Source organism: Scleropages formosus, chromosome 24 (assembly GCF_900964775.1).
Source record: "Scleropages formosus chromosome 24, fSclFor1.1, whole genome shotgun sequence".
NCBI lineage: Eukaryota > Metazoa > Chordata > Actinopteri > Osteoglossiformes > Osteoglossidae > Scleropages > Scleropages formosus.
Window position 1 is genome coordinate 19,578,898 of NC_041829.1, and position 15,572 is coordinate 19,594,469.

Sequence of the window (15,572 nt, forward strand, 5' to 3'; positions counted from 1 at the left end):
TTTTTTTTTTTTCTGTAAGATTTGGAATTTCACAGATGGGTATTTTACTTAAACAAATCAGTACAAAAAATAAAATTGACATAACCTTAGCGAGGCAAAATAAAACTGAACACCTGGTAGTTAATACCTGATGTCTGGTAGGCAAATGGCTCATACATTTTTATGTATTGTTAAAAAATAACCTGAGGCTCCAGTCTCCGGTCAGATTGTCTGGGTTCTAATTGGGCAAGTAAAAGGATAAACCTATGCTTTCGTCCATCAGCCAGAAGTCCTTTGTGTTTCTCTGGGTCATGAACCGATGATTTTATATTCACGGTGTGTGAAAGTGTCTGCATTTAGTCTTGCATTCGTCTACTGTCCCAGATTCCAGTTGGCCTTGTACTTTATCACAGACTGTTGTGTTTCTAGTGGAGAAAAGACCAGTTGGGGAGGAGGAATACATCTCTCTTTATATTATGGAACCTCACATGTACAATCAAACCGTGATGTCGGAAGCGGCTCTTCTCTCTCGTTATTGTAATGTTCACATGTATTGTGTGATCTCAGGTCTTTCGGGTCTTATGAGTGCTGTCATTTAGACGTACAGGTTATAGGATTTATACTTCAATTTATACTTTGTCTCCGTATTGTTGAAGTTCAATTCAGCAGAGCCATTGAAGAAAAAATCTCAGTGGACACTTGCAGTTGGTAAAATATGTACAGTTTTTCATACCCCCTAAATGTACGCTCATTCATTTCATTGATTAAAGATCAGGTGTCCTGTATGAAGATTTAGGCATGAATGTCTGTTCAAAGCAAATCTGTGTGCACACCCTGGGGTCAAAGGTCAGAGGTCAGATGCCTGCACTTCGTCCTAGCTCTGGCTTTTTCTCAGGCTTAGTATCAACTGCCTTAGTCACCTCTGTGCCATTAGTGAGATATTTAGGGTGAAGGTGTGGTAAAATGGGTCCCCTGGGAAATGGCATGCCTGCGAAGTTCATCATTCTTCCCTATCGGGGGACAGGAGCGATGCCAGGTTTATATGCTTATTAAATGACAATAATAGTTTTATTTTTACATTGATTGGGATTGTGTTTTATTCACTCTTTGTTTTACTGAGGGGTTCAAAGTGCTTGTTTACTTTTCAGTAAAAGCTGGAACCAGACATCGTCCTACACACACACACACACACACACACACACACAAAACTCCCACACACAGATTACATACACACTGAGGTTCCATGCTGAATTCTCTGAATGCTTCAGTTTCCAACTCTGGAGATGGTGTGTATCTATGTGTACAGGTATTACACATGAAAAGGCCTCCCTCCGAGTGTTTGTGGACCACTCCCTCCTCCTCGTTGAGGGTGGGCATGTAATGCCACTAACCCAGCTTAGGCATCTTCCTTACCAACGGAATGTGCGCTCGGCTGTGGACCCCGGCCCTCGTTTCACACGGCGTCCAGCTGTTAGGGATACATCCATCATCGGGGCTGAAAGGGCAGAGAGTTACAGCCTTCACCTCTGACAGTGAACAAGGCCCCCGGTCGTTGGGCCCTTTGTCCTGCAAGGCCTCAGCCGGCAAGGGGGTTGTGACATGGCAGCCCGGCAAGCCGCAGTAAGCCCCTCTGACATCCAGCGTAAATCATGCAGCCGTTCGATGCCTTTTCCAGACGTCAGGTTGATTGCTGTGGCCCCTTTCCAAGTCGCGAAAATTAAATGGGGGCCCCCTCGGTGACATCAGGCTGCTGAAAATGACGAATTCCCCATCAAGAGATCAGTGGGTGACAAGAATGTGTCCACAGAAATGTGATGTTAATTAACTGATCGGATTAAGCGATACAGCAGAGAGGGTTCGAGATGGAGCACGGAGGTGAATGCTGAGTACTCAATTTTAGGCGGAGCGCTTGGAACGAAGGCTACCGACAATTTCTTTGCGATGTGTTCGGAGGAGATGAACAGGGCGCGTTGATCAGCAGACAGCTGCTGCACTTGGCGTTCCCTTGAGCTGTCGCGTCGACCTCGGTCACATAAAGGTGTTAACCCGGATCACCTGGGGACACTCTCTCGTCGGAAGCTGGAATTCGCAGCGGTGGAGGACAGCGGCTCATAAAACGAGTGGGCTGAGCCCATTTGTCTTGTGGATGGAATGGAAGGAATGTGCTGTTTCCATTCTCTCTGCTCTCCTGTGTGCTCTGCGCTCGACGCGCTCACTCACGTGGAAGAGCCTCTTGCGTCAGGCATCTCACAAGTTCACTATTCAGGTGGAACTTGCAGTAACTTTCCATCCAGAGACAATCTGCTTTCCTTTTAAACCCTCAGCAGAAATTTTGCACTCGGCAACTTTCCCTCAATAAACATTTTTGGAAGATTTTGATCTCAGAAAAACACTACAGTAATATTCCCCGCAAGTGTTTGCATGAGATTACCTGTATTTTGTTTCTCAAAGGGAAATATAAAATTCCACATTAGTGATTCTGCACAGGCATGTTGTTTTCTAAAATAATTTCTTATTTACATTTATTCATCTAGCTGACACAAAGTGACTTGCAGTATTAAGCTATTTACAGTTATATACCCATTTATACAGCTGGGTAATTTTACTGGAGCAATTTAGTCCAAGTACCCTGCTTGAGGATACTACAGCTGGAGGTGGGATTCAAACCTGAAATATTTGGGTCTAAATGCAGCAGCTCTAACCACTGCCCTACCATCTACCCCGTTCTTGTAATAATGATAATTGTTACATTTATTACAATGATATTGTTGTAACTATTATATTTTTATTATTTCTTGTTAAACAGAGCATGTTGAGTCTAAGGGCTCCTGGAGAAGCTTAGTATGTGTGCGGAGCAGTGGGAGTTGGTGGTTGTGTGTGCGTGCGGACATGTACATGCATATTTACATTTACATTAATTTGTTTAGCACATGCTTTTGTCAAAAGCGTCTTACATCTCACAGACTGTGTCTGCAGTGTTTGCATGGCTTGGTGTAGACTCGTGTGTCGCTGTATGCATGTTAATACTGACCTCTGTGTATGGTTGTGTGTGTGTGTGGTTGTCCCTATGTTATGCTGGATGATATCTGCCATGTTGGAGATATGAGGGCAGCAGTCACGGCACCCCATGAGGCCGCTGTCTTCCTGTGGGCCACACACAGATGGCAGCCAGGCGCATGCAGGGTGGTGTGTGTCTGTTCGGAGCCTCTGGGAGCGCAGGGCACAAAGGCTGGTCGGTAAGGGGGCCTGAAGGTCCCAGTGGCAGGTGTGTGTGGGATAGGGAGAGCTTGAGAAAAGGGGAGTTGAGAGCGGAGGGATAAGAACGTCTGTCAAACGTGACCGCAGTGCATTCCAGAGACCGTAGAAGATTGACTGTCCCGCCTGCCCCCTCCTCCGGCACACGGAGAACCCAGCCAAGTCACAGCTCTGCGGCTTTGCTTGGAAGTGAAAGGGGAGCGGTTGACCCAACTTGAAGAGTTGCCTCAACCACTCTGGAATTGTCTATTAGCTGGATGCGGTCATTTCCCCCCCACAGTCCCACACTCACATTCTCACTTTGGACACTCCTGACCTAACTGTGATAAATCGGGTTCCCTGCTCAAAGACACCTTTGCAGATGTTGCTCCTGCTTTCTTGATTTGGAGCAAATGGGATTCTCCGAGGTGACTGGCACTTCCTTCCAGCACACCTTCCTCATAGTCTGCATGCACAAGGCTGCTGATGCTAAGTTGCTAGGTTTTTGCTAGTCGTGCCAATGTCCTCACTCGGCACAGCTGTAAGAGAGCGTGCCACTAAAAACACTCATGAAGCCAACGCAATGGAATCGGTGCCAGGGTCAACCTCGGGCCTGGAGCAAATCAAGACCACACAAAAGAGCTCATTCCTGGCATTGACTCATGGTCCGCTGGGAGCCTTGTCAGCAGATGCCGGAATTGCCCGTGACCAGCTGCAGAAAGGTGACACCATTAACGAGGTTCCTGGGAGCCGAGGGCCGAGACCCCCGCTCCGCTGACGTCACAGCGAATTCCGCTCTCAGCCTGCAGCTGTGCCATTACCAGGCTGCTGCAGGTTCGCTACCTGGTGCCGTTTCCAAAGCGTTACATGTCTGTTTTGTGTGGCGATTACTTCCGTTGCTTTTGAACGTTCCGGCGATTGGAACTGTGCTAGCGGCATGCCCTTAAACACTATTCCACTGTGTACACCGTAAAATTATACCTTTAAATGTCACATTTCAAACTCCTCAGGAGTTTGTTTGTTTTAAAAAGGCGCCGTCATATTATACCAATCTGCATGGACGCGTTCTGCTGGTAAAATTAATGTCTCTAACTTTTCCTCATGCGTATTTTTCCTGTTTGAAGGTTAAATGGTGTAATGCTATGGTCTGGAAATATTTTTATGCACTAAAATGGTACTGTGGTTCTACTGGAGAGAGACCCCGTTGGTGCACTTGACCGTTCACTTCCAGTTCAGAAACACGTTCTTTGTTTTCTGTCATGTATACGTTTTGCTTTCCGAGCAAGAAGAGCGCAGGGCTCAGCTGCACGATGCTTTCTCTGCCTGGGATTTATTGTTGTTTTATTATTAACTTTTTTCTTTTAATTATTGGGTTTTACTGTATATATAGTAATTTTGTGCCTTTCTTTCATTGGACCCTATTCACAGCTGAAAAATCCATTTGTTAGCCATTCCCATGTCTCCAATTCAAATAGTTTTTTCAGCGACTCCCATCGCGCAAGTTTGAGGACCTCTTGTCTTTGGATTCACAGCTGCAAGGAGTGGCATTATGGGCACCTGGAGATGCTGGAAACATCCTGCCTCCAGGGTAGGCTGAGGTACAGAGGAAAGACAGTATCTGTGTGGCTACTGCTGCTTCCTCACTGTGTTCCATCGGCTCAGTAGAGAAAACAAGTAATGTGCAGCCGTGGAGCACCTGACAGCGGTGATGGGCTCTTCAGGAGGTTCTCATACAACCTCCTGCCAGCTTTCTCTAACTGCTGTTTGGAAGTGCTGTGTCTCATAATTATGGTCTGGCTAGGTGTACATATGGTTCCTGTGCAATTATCAAAGGCTGTAAATTTAAAAACAGTATTGTCTCTGTGAGGAGCACAGTGAGGGTGCATCATGTGCTAGAAATTCCTTCGTATCTTTAGATTTAGTTTTCTTTTTATTTTTTTGTCTCTCACTCTCAGGTTAATCACATGCATGCAAGTGATCGGTGAAAACCGAATCTCTGTATGTGGGCCACATTTACTGCGGTATTGTTTTCACATGCAACATGTTAAAAATATTAAAATATAATGGAAGTGTAAATATTTTGGTGTTCACACACACACACACATTTTCAGAACCGCTTGTCCCATACAGGGTCACGGGGACCCGGAGCCTAACCCGGCAACTCAGGGCGTAAGGCTGGAGGGGGAGGGGACACACCCAGGACGGGATGCCAGTCCGTCGCAAGGCACCCCAAGCGGGACTTGAACCCCAGACCCACCGGAGAGCAGGACTGTGGTCCAACCCACTGCGCCACCGCACCCCCCTTATTTTGGTGTTCATTTCTTTTTATTTATTTATTGGGCTTCATTCTTCAAAAAGGCTTACAATATTAGCTTAGTATATCAAGCTACTTAGTTATTTACAGTGCCGGGTTATTTTTTACTGCATTGTTTGAAGATTAGTACTGTATTCAAGGTCCTGCAGCATGACTCTGGATCTTTGCAAGGTGATGGTTTGAGCCACTGTGTCACCTTGTACCCCAAGTTATCCTACTTAGGTGAAGCTGAAGAGCATCATAAGGGCGTTGACATGTCTAGGGTTAACGTTAGTCCAAAGAGGTGGGTTTTCATGTGTTGAATCCTGGACAGAACTGCACCATCGTCATACTGTATATCATGCTGTAAATTTAGCAGTCTAACTAGAGTAAACCAAAGGCCTTTGTCACCCATTGTTTTGTCTTACTGTGCTGCCCAAGATTGAGACACCATCTCAAGTCACATGTTTACGGGAAAGTGAGAAACAGGAACGCACCTTTGAAGTACCTTTTTATCCTGAGTGAATGACAGATGAGCACAAATACACCTGTTGTGTAACACTCATTATTTGGGAGTTGCTAATGGTCGCAATTTGAAGGGCTGCTTCTGTTAAGTCACAATATGCTGGGGCACAGATCTGTAGGATAAATTAAACCCCACGTTAAAAGTGAGCGACACCTACGCAACTGACCTTGAAATGCACCGTGTCATTACTGTTCCCTGACACCTCTCTTTTTGTTTAGTCCAAAGCTCATTATTTCATCTTTTTAGTGTGGGAGCTGTGACTAAAAAGTGCAAGAATTACTGAGGTCTTCATTGCTTTGGTCAGCATGCATTTTCTTAGTCATGTCGGCGCGCAGTTGTAATTTACCCCTCTACCTGTTTTGTCTTTTTTTTTTTTTTTTGAGATCATATGAAAAGTGTGAATTTCACCAGTTGTAGTGTTTGGTTTTAGCATTGATTCTTGATTTTTGTTTTGACTCTAATTGTGCAATGTGTGTCAGACTGAGTTTGGGGGACAAGCCACGATCAGCAGGACTCAGTCTGGCTGAGAGATACTACTGTATGTTCTTAGCCAGGAGGTCAGACTAAACAGCCCTAATCCAGCTGGTAGCTCAGTACATGGTAGCCATTGTCACAGTTGAGATGTTTACATTTATTCATTCATTTGACACTTTCCTCCAAAGCAACTTAGTGTTAAGCTCCTTACAATTTGTAACCTATTTATACAGCTGGGTATATTTACTGAAACAATATATGGTAAGTAGGTTGCTCAAGGGTACTGCAGGTAGAGGTGGAATTTGAACCTGCAGCTTTTGGGTCTAAAAGCAACATCTCTTACTACTATGCTACCAGCTATCCCCTTTTCTGCTGTAGTTTTCAGATTGCACTCATTCATTTCAGGATCAAATGAATAAATGACGCTTGAGATGCGTTTTGTCAGGAGTTGTTGTATGATTAGGACCTGGCTGCCTTCCGCTCCATCTCCACACAAGTGTGAGGTGGTCACCTCAAAACGGCCGGCAGGTGGTGTTTGTTTTCCATTTGCATGCCAGTAAGTAGGGGGTTTAAGAGCCCTTGAGTTCCACTCATATTTTTTCTTAATGTTGGAAATGGGAACTAGTGCCTTGTGGGAGCCTAATGGACTCCTTCTGATGAGGACGGCGGACGTGGAGTCCTCTGTAGAGGCGGCAATCTGCTCTACACAGCAGGTATGTCGGCATACAGCGACTTTTCCTGACCATCATCCTCCTGATCCAGCTGGGCTTCCAGCTGCCGATCCCCTGGGTGGGGGGAGATTGGCAGGCGGCCTGAACCTGACACATGTTGCAGATGGCTGAACACACACCTCAGGTCTTGTCTTTTCCTTTGGTCACATTTTAGTTTTTAACACGAGGTTTTCAGGGAGATATAAATGTTCACTGTTGTGTGGCTCAGCTGAAACGTGACATTTTACTGTGCTGCTGCTGAAGTTGCTGAAGGTACCTCAGTAGTACAGAATGTTAATGGAGCCGACATGGGAGAGACATGCTGGAATTGAGTGTGTCCACAGAAAACGGGCATACGAGTAGATCTTTGACGTTCTTAGATGAGCTTCGTAACACCAACTCCAGCCATTTGTAACAATATATTTTGGCAGTTTAAATGGGGGAAGAGGGATTGCATTTAATATATAATTAAACGGCAGATATTCATACACGCTTAAAGTGGCCAACTTTATAAGTCATTTACTTTTTAAAATAGTGCATGAATCATCATCCTAAGTGTATAAGGAGAAAATCTCGACATTTTTTATGGCGGTCTGCATGCAGTGTGTCATCATCGTGAGCTTTCGGTGAGCTCTTCAAAAACAAGCCCCAGTGACCTACTGTCTCCTCTGATATGGGCTTTCATGCAGTCTCAGTTTTTGCACTCAGACTAAGCCAGGACACATTTAAGCCCGCTGGGTTCGCTCTCCTGACTCTGCGCATTATCTGTGTGTCTTGGTTTCAGTTACACCGTTTTCAGAGATGCAAACCGCTGTCAAAATTCAAAAGGAATGATGGCACTGATGCATCCACACTCCTTTAGATGGGGGTGTTTGAAGACACAGTACAGTATTATGTACTTTCTGTCACCCATCCACCTTCCCTCATCTGTCCTCCCTGCAGTAGTTTAGAGTAATTCAATAAAATATGCCACCCACTCTCAACTGAGAAGATCTTGGAAAATTTTCCTATGTTTTGAGTCTCTTATTATATCATAATTTTTTTTCCCCCCCTTTCCTTCACCACACACTGTTAAGTGCTGATGGCAGCAGTCGTGGAAAGATCCGAGGGGTTTCACTTTGCTGTGCGTCACGTGTGTATTGGATACCACCCTCTGGCTTTGTGATTTACTGTCGTGGTTGCGCCACGCTTTCCAACCACACTGCTCTTCCGTACAGCAGCACCTCCCGTTTAAATATCACAGGCTTGAGGCTCCTGGAAAGGACTGGGTTTTTATTATAGTCCCTTTTCTTTTTTTAAAATGCTGACAAATACAGATTCTCAGCCTGACCCATTCCTATCATAGTGGGGCTGAGCTGTCCTTGCAATACTTTAAATCTCACGTACATGAGGGGTCAGATAAGGATGAGAACTTGGGGGGAGGACCTTAGGAAGATTATGAAATGTAAGCTGTGGAACACCTGCACTTTGTCAGTCTTTAGAAGTTAACGTCAGGATTTGTAGAGTCGAGAATGGGAGTTCTTGCAACTCCGCGCTAATTTCACGACCCCTTTAATGCTAATGATGCCCAGCGGGTCTCCTCTGGAGAGCATTTACTTCTGATGCACCCAGCTGGGCTGAAGCAAGAAGGCAGAGGGAAAGGGAGGGAGAGAGAAACAGGAAAGTCTCCTTCATCAAGGACCCTTGCGTCTGCACGAAACAGTTTTTGGTCTGAGGCAGAGTTCTCTTTTATTCTCTATACTCCTAATGAAAGTTTCTTTTTTATATGTTAAATGTTTTCAAGTTAGTCATCTGTCTGTTTGTCTATCCATCCCTTCATCCGTCCATCTACATAAAATGGAGCTGTTAGTAGGGTAGTGGTTGGAGATGTTGCTTTTGGACCCAATGGTCACAGGTTCAAATCCCACTTCTAGCTGTAGTACCCTTGAGCAAGGTACTTACCCTAAATTGCTCCAGTAAAATTACTTAGCTCCTTAAGTGGGTAGATAACTGTGAGTCCCTTAAAGAAAAGTATATGGGGTGTGGTGGTACAGTGGGTTTAACCAGGTCCTGCTCTCTGGTGGGTCTGGGGTTTGAGTCCCGCTTGGGGTGCCTTACGACGGACTGGTGTCCCATCCTGTTTGTGTCCCTCCAGGCCTATGCCCTGTGTTGTTGGGTTAGGCTCCAGCTCGCCTTGACCCTGCTTGGGATAAGTGTGTGTGTGCGTGTGTGTGTTAAAGAAAAGTGTCAGCTAAATGAATAAATGTAAAATAAAGGTATAAAAACCAAACATCAGGCCAGCTGTTATGTAACTAGTGGATGTTGTTTTATATGTTTTCCTTTTTTTCCCCCCTCATCCCCCAGATTAAGACGGCTAAAACAGAAAAGGACACGCAGTCTTTGTTGCTGAAGAGTTTGCAGTACCTGGAACGCTATATTTACCTCATCCTTTTCAACACATACCTGCATCTGGAGAAGAAGGACTCCTGGCAGCGCTCTTTCAGCATGTGGATGCACCAGGTGAGAACATTCGCCTTCAGCACCTGTGTGAGAGCACATGGTACATGCAGTACAGTTAGGTAGATAGGTCACGGTTAACACTTTGTTATGAAGTGAGAAAAATCAGTTTTCTTCTTGTCCGTTTTGTACTTTTAGTTAGTGCAGGTCTCTCTTCTCCTGGGCGGTGAGTTTGGACATGGGTTTGAATCTGGCTCTGTCTACGTGTATTTTGCGTGTTCTTCCGTTGCTTGCACGGGCATACTCCTGCAGTCCAAGTGCATGTGTGTGCGTGTTTGTGAGTGAGAGAAGTCTGACGCACTCCATCCAGAGCGGACTTGCTTGACACACTCGACTTCCTGGACATGCCCTGGACCACCGCGACCCTGCACTGGGCAAGCGCTTTGTGATACTAGACATGTAGATGAATGGAGTGGTGTCCTCCTGGCACTCTTTTAATGAGACTTGCACTTCATTTTCACCTTTGGATCGCGGTGAATCAAGTGGCTTGTTGTGCTATTCTGCAACATTTGTCAGTTATTTTGTGGTCTCAGTGTTTCCTGCCCTCAGTGCCTTTTTTCATAATTGTTCCTCACCAGTTGTCAGTGAAGTATTCAGATGTGCGTTACACACACTGCTTTATAGCAGTGTGGGCTGAACAGACGCAGTCAGCGCTTTTCTTCCGCTGTGAGGAAACGCGTGCCAGGGCTCCAGCTGAGTCCTCCGGGGATATCGCTGAAGATGTGTTAAAACCTCTTTCTGTGTTCAGGAAGAACTTATGCAGAAGTGGCCGAATTTCAGTGTTCACCTACATATTCACTTCAGGCAAAAGTACCACCTTACAAAATCTTTTAATTTAATAAGTTAGTTCTGTAGTGCGAACCGGGCTGTGAAGCGTAACCAGAGTTTCATTTGGATCACAACCCCGAAATTTACAAGCTTATTTGTGCTCTTTTGAAGCACTCCTCTACACATACTGAACTTGATAAAGTGTGGGTCCTTGGGTTCCTCTTGTTGTGTTTCTCGCTACTCTTGCTTTGGCTGTTCCTACAGTAAAGCTTGCGAGTTTACATGCATTCCAAACAAATGATCCAATCCGTTATTTATCCCTGTCTGGGATATTAACCAGCACACAATGGTCGCTTTGTGTTTCCAGTTTGTTCAATACAGTAGACTTATAGCACTCTGTAGGGTTTGATTAAATTAAATCAGATTTTTAGTGTTACAGCCAGAGATGCACATTAATATGCCGCAGATGCTGCTTACAGTAACTACTGAATACAGTAATTATAATTGAATTGAAACATGCTACATACCTCATTTTTGCTTTACCAGCCACACATTTATCTGGTTTTAGGATAATGTCTGAAAGCCCTCATCATGATATGGGGATCAGCTGGTAGTGTAGTGGTTAGAGCGGCTGCCTTTGCAGGTTCGAATCCCACCTCCAGCTGTAGTACCCTTGACCAAGGTGCTTACATTTATTTATTTATCAGATGCTTTTCTCCAAAGTGACTTCCAATGAACTCTACTTATCAGCCCACACACCTTATTCACCGCAGTGCCTTACACTGCTAGATACACTACTTACAATGGGTCATTCATCCATACATCAGTGGAACACACACTCTCTGTCACTCACACACTATGGGTGAACCTAAACAGCATGTCTTGGGACTGTGGGAGGAAGCCAGAGCACCCGAGAAAAACCACAGAGACATGGGGAGAACATACAAACTCCACACAGAATGAGCGCGTATCGAACCCACATCCTCTCACACCACCCAGGCTCTGTGTCACCATGCCACCCACAGCACCCACACCTACCTCCCCTAAATTTCTCCAGTAAAATTACCCAGCTGAGTAAATAACTGTAAGTAGCTTAACATTGTAAGTCGCTTTGGGGAAGAATTTGAGCTAAATAAATACACATACTTTGAATGTAAAACACGATGATGTAATGTGCCTCTTCCACATGCAGACAGGGGAAAAAATATTTTGTTACACTGTTGCAAGGGCGAGTTAACATTGAAATCTACATCTCTTTGGATGTGTGAGAAGCAGCAGGATGTGCCATAAAAGGCTGATTACATCTCATCCTGAGTGATGAAAAACACACCCCCACACACAGAGACCCAAACAGAATCCTCTGTTTGTAGAAGTTGACCTTAACTGTGCTTCTGGTCCATTTTTGCCATCACTTGAGCAGAGATATTGGACTGCTCTTAAAGCCTGTAAACCTCAGCTTAGACCCCCCTGCCAGCTCCTCAAGCTGAAGAAGAACTCATGTAGACCTGAGGGTTGAAGTCTTGCATGGAGTTGCTAGGTACTAAGAGGCGAAAATATTCTACAAGAGGGAAAAGTTGGTTTACATTAAGAAGTGATTTGATGTGTCTTATTCTGTGTTGCAATTCTAACTGTTGTTGTAGCTGGAGTGTTTACATTTAAAAAAAAAAAAAAAAAAAAAAAACCACTGGCCAATGAGCACACTTTTTGGTATTGTCTTATGGCAGAAGATGATTTTGTGTCTGTTCTGTGTCCTCACAGTCAAGTAAATTGAGGTGAATGGTAGTAAAACAACATCTTTTCATCTCCACACGGTGAAAATGACAGTTGTATTATTTGGCAGTGTTGTGAGTCAGCATGAAGAAAGCTTTTGATGCAGTTACACCGTTTTGGTAAAAATGGAAAAAGCCCCCCCCCCCCCCATGAGTTTTAATGAATTGCCCTGGTGGGACTGATGTTTCGTAAATTTCCGGCCTGCTATAGATGTAAGGCACCGCTTGTCAGCAATTTCTCCTCCTGCTCCCCTTTCTGCTCCTCGTCCTCATCATCATCCTGCACCTCTAAACTCTGGATCACAGTTATGGTTTAGTATTTACTTTAATGTGTCTCACTCACTTGAAATTGAAATGTTCAAAATGCTGTTGTAGGTAGTCTGCAAATTGGAGTGACCTGGTGAAAATAAAACTAAAAACAAAAATTAACAAACAACCCCAGGTGTTCAGACTCTGAGGAGAGAAAACCGTCCCAGCGGAGACTGTTACTCTGGTGTGTTACACGTACACTCATTCCATAGAGGCCTGTATGTCTGCAGGATTTTATTCTTGCCCAATACCATGGTTTAACTGGACTGATTAGTACTTGATGTTATGCACTCTTCTGTTAAAATATTTTAATAGACCTAAAACCTAACGCTGACTTCCCACTATAAATATGTGATTAACATCATTTGATCTGCATGATAAGGCAGATGTTTTCTGGAACACTGGACACTCATTTGGAACTACTTAGTGCTATATGATCACCCTTTTTAAATATTGTGAACTTTAGCTCTTGCATTGCATGATTATGTTTGTGTATGTATGTGCGATATCTCAGTATATTGTTCTTGTCTCTCTTTTACTATAACTCCATTCTGCTCTGTTCTGTTCTTTTTAAAAAGCCACCACAAATGCACACATTTAAAAATACAGTATTAAATTTTGTCTCCAACTGCAAACATTAGGTGGACTATGCATTTCAAAAGCTTATTATTGATTGTATTCGTTGACTAAAAGGAGGAGCTGGAGCAACCAAAAAAAAAAAATCTGCAACCATATGGTCTCTTTGTGGTATGAGTTTGACACCCTTGATCTACAGCATCTTTTGTCATTGAAAGCAAACACCCTGCCGTGGGGAAAATATTGCTCGTGAAAACCGATAGGCTTTCGACGCAAACCCGGACTGACTGAAACTGGAAAGCCCTCAAGGAACTTATGTCATAACTCTAAGAAAAGATGCTGGAGCTCCATCCATCAGACTCGTCTGCAGGGAAAGGAGATGTGATGAAATGCTCTCGACACATGAAATTACAGATTTAACCACATTTCTTTTTTTTAGCTGTCGTCTTAAAATAAATCATTTGTCAGGGTGACATATTGAGTTGGAAATGTTTACTTCAACTCAGCAGTGGCATTTAAGAAACTGCCAGACAACTGTGCATGTGGGAATTCATAAAACCACATAAATTTCTTCTGACACCAATGATCAACTTAGTGTTAAATATCTTTCACCATATTAATTGATTAGTAGTACTGCTGAATACAGCACAAGTGTTGCTGGGATGCTTGTGATTGAAGCACCTCAGACGCTGCAGCTTAATTGTGTGTGGGATGTATATTATACCATATTGTGCCATGTGACATCACTTTTTGGAGCTGAGACAAGAGGCTGAGCCGAGCTGGGTCTTTCGCTCAGCACACGAATGCAAGGCTCTGTGCGAGGCTGCATGCTTTGTGGTTGTTGACAATATGGGTTTAATTCCCATGCTGGCCAAGAATTATTCTATTAGCGAAGCACAGAATTATACACTTTATACGGAATTTTTTTTTGTTTTTTTTTTTTTTTTTTTTTTTTTGCCTGAGCAGTTTGGATGTGATACAACTGCAAAGGCTCAAGAGCAATACCTCTACTTAGACTTGAACATATAAGTTGTGCGAAAATCAGAATGTTATGATTGGAAAGATAATACATTGGGAAGAACTAATATTTATAAAGTTAATGGTGAAAATATTTCAAATGTGTAGCACAATGATTAACAGAAGTAAAATGAGTATAGAAAATGTACATAGTCTGATGCGCAGGAGCATAAGTTGAATCCTCCAGATGTAGTATTATGTTATATGTTATTGTTCCTTTCAGGAAATGTAATAAGCACTAACCTGTTTCTCACAAATCTGTTTGCAATCTTTCTTTTGTGACAGTGTCAGAAAGGTAACTTGGTATTTATATGTGCTCTTGAAACTTAATGACAAGTCCATAAATGGTGCCCTGTCATTGTTCGCTGCTCCATTGTTCTAAGAAAATTCCTAGCATGCCTGCGGGCAGGATCATCGTCTGAATATGACCAGAAACTTGGGTGAAATGGGAAAAATATTGTGCGGTTGAGGTCGTAACTGTAAACTGTTGCATGTGTTCACTTGGGGACTGTTGGAGCTGCATCTGCAGTGTAATATAAACGTTCACTTGCACACACTCTTGCAATCTACATGTTCATGTGTAAGAAACCTTAATGGGTCCAGTTCACTGTATGCTTTACATTTACATTACAGCAGTAAAAAAAATAGTAGAAACGTCAATCATTATACCACTATTTCATTTTATTTTTGACATAACATACTTTTAACCTTCACAAAAACAATACTGAAAATGTGTATATTTTGCAGTATGCTGAAGACCAACAATTAATTAACTTTATACAAAAAGCAATAAGTGCTTTTGATGTTTTTCAGTTTTTTTTTTTTTTTCTTGTTCAGTGAAAAAAATCCAGTCTGTCTTGGGCTTGAACAAGTGCGCTGAAGTCTGTTTGAATGTCTGAGGTGGATATGCGAAGGACAGCTGACAGGTGATCATCAGTGAGAGAGGATCTGTATCTGAATTTGTTGAACTTCATCACTGAGAATGTTTGTTCACATATGTAGGTAGATCCGAAGAGAACTAACATCTTCTGAGCACGACTCCTCACGTGTGGAAAGTTCTCCTCTTTGAGAGAAGAGTAAAAATTCAGTAGTGATACTGACTAAAAGTGCTCTGCCAGTAGTGTATCAGACTGTAGGTCAATGAGTCTGAGCTGAACATTGCTGGGTGTATTACCCACACTGCAGGTGAAGGGAGAAGAAATCGTGTGCATTTCATTCTCAACTATTTTGAAGTCTTGAAACCGCCTTGAAAACTCACCATACAGTGCTCCTAACATGGATGAGTACCTGCGGAGGTGATCAGCTGATGGTGTGGCTTCCTTTAGTGTTGGCAAGTGGGTGAGAATGTTGTCTCCTCCATTTGGCTTAAAAGAAACTGCAGCTTTCTCATGAAAGCCTTCACCAAGCTGTACATTTCATGT

General features: G+C 43.5%; 1 protein-coding gene across 6 annotated transcripts in view; it reads left to right on the forward strand.

Moving 5' to 3' along the window:
• pald1a (phosphatase domain containing paladin 1a) overlaps positions 1-15,572 on the forward strand; it is a 61,887-nt gene that overhangs the window by 41,374 nt on the left and 4,941 nt on the right. For all 6 annotated transcript variants that reach the window (XM_018761239.2, XM_018761241.2, XM_018761242.2 and 3 more), the window contains one exon: positions 9,560-9,715. In XM_018761239.2, the coding sequence (XP_018616755.2) occupies positions 9,560-9,715 (156 nt within the window). The remainder of the gene's footprint in view (positions 1-9,559; positions 9,716-15,572) is intronic.